The 8923-nt window shown below is 50.2% G+C and overlaps 1 protein-coding gene across 1 annotated transcript; it reads right to left on the bottom strand.

The window, feature by feature from the left end:
- Positions 1–1606: 1606 nt before the first annotated feature.
- Positions 1607–3076, bottom strand: LOC144761420 (uncharacterized). The gene is made up of 2 exons (XM_078646798.1): positions 2911–3076; positions 1607–2635 (listed from the first exon to the last, which is right to left on the bottom strand). Exons 1-2 carry the CDS (start codon positions 3065–3067, stop codon positions 1650–1652), a joined length of 1143 nt encoding a protein of 380 aa, XP_078502924.1. The 5' UTR covers positions 3068–3076; the 3' UTR covers positions 1607–1649.
- Positions 3077–8923: the final 5847 nt, after the last annotated feature.

The following is an 8923-nucleotide window of genomic DNA, read 5'->3' as shown; positions in this document are numbered from 1 at the left end:
TAGTGACACCGAATCGGACATAAGCCGATTCAGTGCATGTACCGATTCGGTAGAGACACCGATTCGGACATAAGCCGATTCGGTGCATGTACCGATTCGGTAGAGACACCGAATCGGACATAAGGCAAATCGGAGAACCTACCAATTCGGTAGATTCACCGATCGGGAAAATCCCCGCTTCGGACAGATGGGGAGATGTAGGGAGACACAGAAACACCGATTTTGGCTCAAAATCGGTAGAATCCACTCGGCAATTACCATGGATTACGATCAGGTGGTAACCAACTCCAACCCATAAAAACAGCCCCAAAATGCATTGCAACTTGCAGGATGGCAGCTTTTTATGTCATAGCGAGGCGGCTACGGCTACAGCAGCAAGGAGAGAGGGAATGGCAAAGAGAGGAGCAGGTATACAGACAACGTATCACCCTGGTCATGCTGACAGATGCAGAGATCCTACAGCGGTACAGGCTGGACTCAGAGACCATCACAGACCTCATTAGGGACCTCCAACCCCTGTTGCAGCACCCCACCCCAAGGGCACACGCAATCCCTGTGCAGGTGCAGGTGCTATGCTGCCTACACCTGCTGGTGTCTGGCAGCTACCAAAGTGTAGTCGCTGTGGCAGGAGGGGTGACCCAGAGCAGCCTGTCAAGGTTCTTCCACAAGTTCCTTGATGCCATGATCAAGAGGATGGCCCACTACATTTCCTTCCCTGCAACCCAGGCAGAACTTGTACAGACCAAAGCAGACTTTTACCAGATGGCAAGATTCCCCCACATCATTGGCTGCATAGACGGCACACACATTCCGATTTGCCCACCATCTGACACAGAATACATCTACCGCAATCGGAAGTCCACTCACACCATCAACGTACAGGTGATCTGCAATGCGAAATGCACCATCACAGACCTGGTAGCAAAATTTCCGGGTAGTACCCACGACTCCTACATTTTCCAACAGAGCGGCATCTATGCACGGCTGATGGCTGGGGAATTTGGAGAAGGATACCTCCTAGGTGAGACACATCATCAGCCCCCCATAACCAAAAACAGCAAAGTGAAATACATGTATGCATGTAAGTAATTTTACCCCTTTTCCTTCTAGGCGACAGTGCATATGCCCTCCGTTCATTCATTCTCACCCCCTACCTCAACCCCTCTACACCCAGCCAAAGGAGGTATAACCGTGCCCACAAAAGCACCAGGAATGTTGTGGAAAGGACATTCGGCATCTGGAAAAGCAGGTTTAGATGCCTGCACAAGAGTGGAGGTGCAAGGCAGTACACCCCCATCACCTGTTGCAAAATCATAGCTGTCTGTGCAATGTTACACAACCTTGCGGTGAAGAAGGGCACTGAGGTGGAGTTGAGTGACTACGAGGACCATGATGACGACGAAGCTGTGCCACTAACACAGCCAGCTGGGGTGTGTACGCCAAGTGATGGCAGATATAGACGTGAGGAGATAACAGCAAACTATTTCTGAGTGAGTACAAATGCACAGACAGGTGAATGGTTGTGTTGAATTAGCAATTTTTAATACTGTTGCTACACAGTTACTGCACTGATGTGCAACAAAAAAAAGGTGTAATGTCAATGAAAACAAAAGTCTAGGGTCCAGGTTGCCTCACCCGCCCTTGCTAGGCTATTTCTTTGAGCGCTTTGCAGCCCCACTGTGGTGTCCCTCACCCCCTTCAGAATGACCAGCGGCATCTGCGGAGCGCCTGGTGCTCCTGCGTGGCTCTGACGCAGCGCTGGCCGGGCTGCTGCGGCTGCTGCTGTCCCCAGCATCCCCCAGGTCCAGGGCAGGATTTGCGGCAGTGTTAGAGATGATCAAGGCCTCCATTGCTGTCGTGATGCGGGCCATTCCCCTTGTCAACTCTGCGGTATTTTGAGCGAGACTAGACTCCATGTTGGCACCACGCTGACAGAGTTGTGCCGTTGCTGCAGCAAGGCGGCTCAAGGAGCGGTTCTGCACCCGGGCATCCCGCCTGCGCACCACCTCTTGCTCCTCCATTCTGCCACATAACTGTGTGATGGCAGTGGTTAGCCTGCCTAAACCTGCTACTGCCTCCTTGTTGGAAGCCACAAAGGCCTGAAATCCTTTCACCATTTCCCCCATCTGCAGGTTGTGCTGCAGGAGCTGGTGTTGGCATGCCATGATGGATTTCGCCTGCTGCCTTTGGATCTTCACCATATTGCCTTCGAGGCCCCGGAACACACTGGCCTCCCGTGCTGGGTCTGCAGTGGTGGGAATGGCACGGCGCCGGGTACTGCTGCTGCCCGCCTGCTGCGTGGGCTGGGGTGCCACTGGTGGGGGTGTGGTGCTGGCCGGGGCCTGAGCCCCTGCTCCCAGGACAGGGTGTACTGGAGCCACAGTGGCAGGAGCTGGTGTAGGTGGAAAGAGCTCCCTTGTCGGGGAGTTCTCTGGGGAGAATTGCAAGGAGGGTGTGCTTTGCATTTGTGGGGAGTTAAGTGCATCAAAGTCAATTTCCAGGTCTCCCTCAATATCCAGGCCTATGGTGTTTTCCTCCTCCTCCTCGGCAGCCTGACTCGTGCTCGGCCCTGCGAGTGCAGTGGTAGATGGTGCTGCTGCCTCCTTTGGCAGTGTTTGTCCGCCTGATGGTGCCCCTAGGTACAAAGAAGCATTTGTAAATAGAGTACCGATGTATTACAGTCAGTACAATTAAAGCATTCCACATGTCCTAGCATCTCCGTAGAATGTGTTCCACTGTTTCATGTCTTGTGATTCTGCACTGCCATATTTTGATACCTACTGCTGACTGGATGTACCATGATGCTTGTCTCTTGTATGTTGGTTGCAGTACTGTGCTGGGGTTTGGCTATGCATTGTGTCTAATGGGGAGGTGTCTGGTAGGGTGTGTCCTGATGCGCATGCCTCTTACCTGTAGCTGTAGCTCTGGCTGAGCTGTCCAGGGTCCCAATTCCGGTCACGCTCTCCCTCTCAATGGTGCTGGAGACCAGTTCCTCCAGCTCGGTGAGGGGTGGCGCCGGGTTCCTGCCACCACCAGTGACTCCAGCCTGCTTCTGGATCTCTGCCATCTTCCGTTTGGTCAGGCTGCGGATGTCGTAAAAGCGCTTCTTCAGCTCATCCAGGGACCTGGGGGTGACACCCACAGCGTTGACCTTCTGACCGATATCGCTCCAGAGCCTCCTCTTGGTGCTTTCTGGCACATTGAGGGACAGCTTTCCGAATAGCTGCCGGTGCACCCTCACCACCTCCTCAACCAACACCTGCAGCTCGGTGCTGCTGAACTTAGGCTTCCTCTTCTGGCTGGACTTCTGGCTCTCACTCTGGTTTGCCATCTTGGTCTGAACAGTTCACTACCTCCTACTCCCACTGCTGCTAACTGTGACTGCTCAGCTCAGGCTGGCTCTCCAGAAAGTTCTTAATTGGCTGCACCTGCCAGGGTTGCCACTCCCTGTTTGGGAGGGGGAGGGGGAGCCACCTCATTGGCTGAAGCGGCTTTTACCGAATCGGCTATCTCCGAATCGGATATTACCGATTCGGTAAAATCCGAATCGGTATCATCCGATTCGGAGATAGCCGATTCGGTTTCTTCAATGCATTCCTATGGGCTTTTTGGCCATGGGTGTGTTTTCATACCTCCGATTCGGTAATTGCCGATTCTGATTTTTCCGAGTCGGCTAATTCCGATTCGGTGGTAGCCGATTCGGCTAGTTCCGATTCGGTGGTAGGCGATTCGGTACTTTCCGATTCGGTCCGTGCTGATTCGGTACGTACCGATTCACATTACCGATGCCGACCGATTCCCTATTATTTCGCTGTTTGTTTCCTACATCTCGTTTTCCGATTACAGAATACCGAATCGGCCCGCCTCGGTATTTTGGAATCGGAAATTCCCTTTTACCTACATCGGGCCCTAGGTGGCCTAAATTACAAATTAGGTAATTTACCGATTCGATATTTTAAGGAATCGGTAAATTACCGATTCCTTAAAATACCGAATCGGTAAATTACCGAATTTGCAATGTAGGGAGCACTCAAATGAGTGCATTGCATAGGTAAGGGTTCGGTATTTACCACCAACTACAAGTTGGTGGTAAATATCAAAAACCTTTGCAAAAGCAATTATTTTGCTTTTACAACAGTGCGGTGTGGCAGACATACATGCCCTTAGGCATGTATGTGTGCCACATGTGCACCCATGCACTAGTCAGGGGTGCAACATGGTGTCAATGTGACACCCTGCCACCCTTGAATGTGTTCCCCATTTTACCGAATCGGTATTTACCGATTCGGTAATTCCAATTCATTTCTATGGGCCTGGATGCTCATAGGAATGAATGGGAATTACCGAATCTGTAAATACCGATTCGGTAAATACCGAATCGTACCGATTCGGTAATACTTACCGAATGTTTACCTACATTGCATTTACCGATCCTAAAATACCGAATCGGTAAAATTCAGTATTTTAGAATCGGTAAATCAAGATTACCTACATCTGGCCCTCAGTCTTTTCCTTGGTACCTTTCAGTCATGTTAAAATTAGCTGAAAAGTGACTAGAGGATTATCAACCCCCCTTTTCCCCTGCAAGAAATAAGAACAATGCTAAATACAGAAAGGGCAGCCGTTTTAAGGTGCGGAATGTTTAACAAGCACAGGTAAAGCCATTAAGGCCTTCCAAGGTGGCAATGCAGCAATGAAGAGTATTCTTGGCTCTCATGCCAACTGACAGGGCTTCTCTGAAGGCCTGGCAGCCCACCACCAGAACTGGGGTGTCCATGCAGACGCTTGATGAGTGGGACACCTGCTGAGCGTTGCTGGCCCAACTGTTAGACCTGACATCCTTGGCGTGGTTCCTCTGTCATTTTGCCTCTGCCTGCTGCATTTTTGACTGTGTGCTGGACTTTGTTTCGGCTGGTTATTGTACTCTGGGCATTTTACCACTTATGATCAGTGCTAATCTGCAAGTGTTCCCTTTTCAAATTGTGATTATGATTAGATATCCCTGATTGGCATATATGATTTACTAGCAAGTCCCTAGTAAAGTGCACTGTGTCTAACCAGGGCTTTTAAATCCAAGTCTACTAGTGGGCTTGCAGCACTGGTTGATCCACCGATGAATAGCCCTGTGAATGTGTCTCTGACCTGCCATTGCATTGTCTGTGAGTGCAGTTTGAACTGCCATGCCGACCTAGCAAGTGCACTCACTTTCCAGGCACAAAACTTCCCTTTTCCTACATGTAAGGCACCCCTAAGGTAGGCCCAAAGCAGCCCCATGGGCAGGGTCCAATGTATGTGGAAGGTAGGACATGTCCTGGTGTTTTGTACAGGTCTTGAAAGTGAAATAATGCCAATTTCGTGTTTCACTATTGCAAGGGTTATCTCTCCCATACGTTACAATTGGAGAAGAGATAGAAACTTGGAGTATGGGTTCACTGAGCTCAGAATGTAAAAATACATATTTTAGTGAAGTTGTTTTTAAATTGTGTGTTTGAAAATGCCACTAATAGAAAGTTGGCATTTTCTAGCTTTACTATTCTCTACCTCTCTGCCTGCATGTGGAATCTACGTCTGGTTTAGACTAATAGGGGCTGTTTATGCATTCACTCTAGACAGTCACACGAAGGGAGCTGATTTGTGCCTTGCATATTCTGATGGCCCATCACTTGGCTGATGGGTGTTCCTGAGTCTCTGGTGGCCTGGTGGCATGGTGGGAGAGTGGTCGCAGAAGTTGTCACTGACACTTGAATAGGAATGTGCCTGTCCTCTCACAATGCTGTCTCCACCCCCCTGGAGTGTGTATGGATCCAAGGCGGGAATTTGTGAACTACAAAACCTTTTCTTTGAAGTATGCCTACTTCAAAGTCCAAAAGGGGTATCAGTATTGGGCCTGTAACCCCGCGTTTTGAGAACACTTCTGGACTGAGTACTCTACAAGAAGAAGAGCTGTCAGGAGGAGTACTGCCCCTTTGCTGTGCATTGCTTTGCTGGGTTAGCCTGCAGTTGCTGCTTCTGTCTGTGGGCAGTGGAAGAACTGAACTTTGCCTTCTGAAAACTGCTGTTCCCAGATTCTCCAAGTGCTTCTGTGTGCTTGCCTCCTGTGGGAAGTCTCAGGGCCATCAAATACTTCATCCGCAGCTTCCCTGAACTCCACTGCAGGAAATTCTGACCTGGCAAGTGGTCCTTGGTGTTGGATCCTAATGTAAAAGACTTCAAAATTGACGCATTGCCCTTCTAGGGACAGTTTTTTCAATGCAGCGCCACCATGCGGGAGAAGGTTCCACGCACCGCTGCCATGCAGCTGAAGAAATTAGAGTAGCGCATGTCCACAGCTGAAAGAACCATGCAGCCCGAGTCCAGAGCACCGAGTCTCTGACGTCCGAGACCCTGGCTCCGACTTCAATGCAGGCCCTTCTGTGCGGCTGAATGAATCAACGCATTGCCCATCTGCGGCTGGAGGAATTGACACAGCTCCTCTTTTACCGCTGCCGCATTGACTTCAGCGTTCGCAGATTTTCACTCATCACAGTTGTTCACCAATATTCCCACCACATCACTCACACACCAGAACCCTCTTCAGATTTTCATGCATCGCTTCTCCACACAATCCGGAACTCAAGTTCAAGTTCAAGTTCAGGCATTTATAAAGCGCACTACTCACCCAGAGGGTCTCAAGGCGCTAGAGGGAGGGGTTCATTGTTTGTCGAATATCCATGTTTTCAGTTCTTTTCTGAAGGAGGTGTGATTCTGAGTAAGGCGGAGGTGGGTGGGGAGTGAGTTCCAGGTCTTGGCAGCCAGGAAGGAGAAGGATCTGCCACCCATGGTGGTTTTTCGGATGCGCGGGACTGCAGCGAGGGCTTGATTGGATGATCTTAGTTGGCGGGTGGGATAGTAGAAGGACAGTCGGGTGTTGAGGCATTCGGGTCCTAGATTATAAAGGGCCTTGTGTGCGTGGGTAAGAAGGCGGAAAGTAATTCTTTTGTTGACGGGAAGCCAGTGGAGGTTTTTTAAGTGACCGGTGATGTGCTCTTGGCGCGGGATGTCTAATATGAGTCTCGCTGATGCGTTTTGGATGCGCTGGAGCTTTTTCTGCAATTTTGTTGTAATTCCGGCATAGAGTGTGTTGCCATAGTCCAATCGGCTCGTGACCAGTGCATGGGTGACAGTTTTTCTCGTTTCGAGGGGGATCCAGCGGAAGATCTTTTTGAGAATGCGAAGGACGTTAAAGCAGGAGGACGATACGGCGTTGACTTGTCTGGACATTGGGAGAGAGGAGTCTAGAATGAAGCCAAGGTTACGTGCATGGTCTGTGGGTGAGGGCGCTGATCCCAAAGCGGAAGGCCACCAGGAGTCGTCCCAAGCTGAGGGGGAGGATCCTAGGATGAGCACCTCCGTTTGGTCTGAGTTGAGTTTTAAGCGGCTCTGTTTCATCCATTCGGCTACTTCTTTCATACCTTCGTGAAGGTTGTTTTTGGCGGTGTTGGGGTCTTTGGTGAGGGAAAGGATTAGCTGGGTGTTGTCGGCGTAGGAGATGATGTTGAGGTTGTGTTGACGTGCGATGGAGGTGAGGGGACTCATGTAGACGTTGAAGAGGGTGGGACTGAGTGAGGAGCCTTGAGGTACGCCGCAGATGACTTCGGTGGGCTCTGAGTAGAAAGGGGGGAGTCGGACTCTCTGGGTTCTCCCGGCTAGGAACGAGATGATCCAGTCCAGGGCTTTACCTTGAATGCCGATGTTGTTGAGGCGTTGTATGAGGGTGTTATGACAGACAGTGTCGAAGGCGGCGGAGAGGTCGAGTAGAATGAGGGCCACTGTTTCACCGTTGTCCAGGAGTGCTCGGATGTCGTCGGTCGCCGCAATGAGGGCGGTTTCGGTGCTGTGTTTGGCTGGAAAGCCATTCTGTGAGGGACCCAGGCAGTTGTTGGATTCAAGGAAGGCTGCGAGTTGGCTATTGGCGGCTTTCTCAATGACTTTGGCCGGGAAAGGGAGGAGGGAAATGGGTCGGTAGTTTTTCAGTTCTGAGGGGTCTGCTGTTGGTTTTTTCAGAAGGGCGCTGAGTTCGGCGTGTTTCCATATTTCTGGAAAGGTGGCGGAGTTGAAGGAGCAGTTGATGACGTACTTTTCCTGTGTGCAGCAGAACTGGCACATCGCTTCCCCAAGGACTCAATAGCTGTGTTTTCCATTGCTTCTCTCCTTTGGGGCTGTTTTTCAACTTGAAATTTGACGCAGCAAAGGTACTTTGTGATAAAATCACTTCATCCATAGAGTTCTATAGACAGAATTGCTTAAACCTTTCAAAAGTGATGTCTTGAGTTCTGTATGTCGGATGTTTGTCATTTTGGTCTTGTCTAGTTTATATACATATTGTTTAATTGTCTAACCTGTTGTGGTGTCCATTTGCTTTCCCTGTGTTTCTGTGTAGGTTATGTACAAATACTTTACACATCTCCTCTGAGATAGGCCTGACTTCCCTTGCCAAGCTACCAAGGGGGTAGGAGGGTTATCCTGGGTGTGTAACTCCCTTACCCTGACAAGAAGGAAGAGTCCCTACTTGGACAGGGTGTATATCACTGCCAACTAGAGACCCCCATTTCTAACACCGACCAAACCATGGCATGACGGAAAAAATACTGATGGCCCATCACAGGAGAGAAAGAGCTGCCTCAGTTCCAGACTCTCAGTTTGGGAAGTGGAACTATGGTGCAGCCCTAAACAGTCTATCCTGAGAAGCATTGACACAACAACATAAAGAATGCCTTGCTTTTCTGGCTTATCCTATGGTAGGACCATCCTTTGAGAGAGCTACAAGGTCTGGAATGAAGACCCTTCTCTCCTGCCAAGCCTCAGACTAGCACATAGCACACTACTTGATGGGGCAACACAGAGGGCCCACAAAGAGAGGAGGCGCCTGACTCCACTAAGGCAG

Source organism: Lissotriton helveticus, chromosome 6 (assembly GCF_964261635.1).
Source record: "Lissotriton helveticus chromosome 6, aLisHel1.1, whole genome shotgun sequence".
NCBI classification, from domain to species: Eukaryota; Metazoa; Chordata; class Amphibia; order Caudata; family Salamandridae; genus Lissotriton; species Lissotriton helveticus.
Note: the sequence above shows the minus strand (reverse complement) of the source record. Positions and strands in the feature narration are given on the sequence as shown.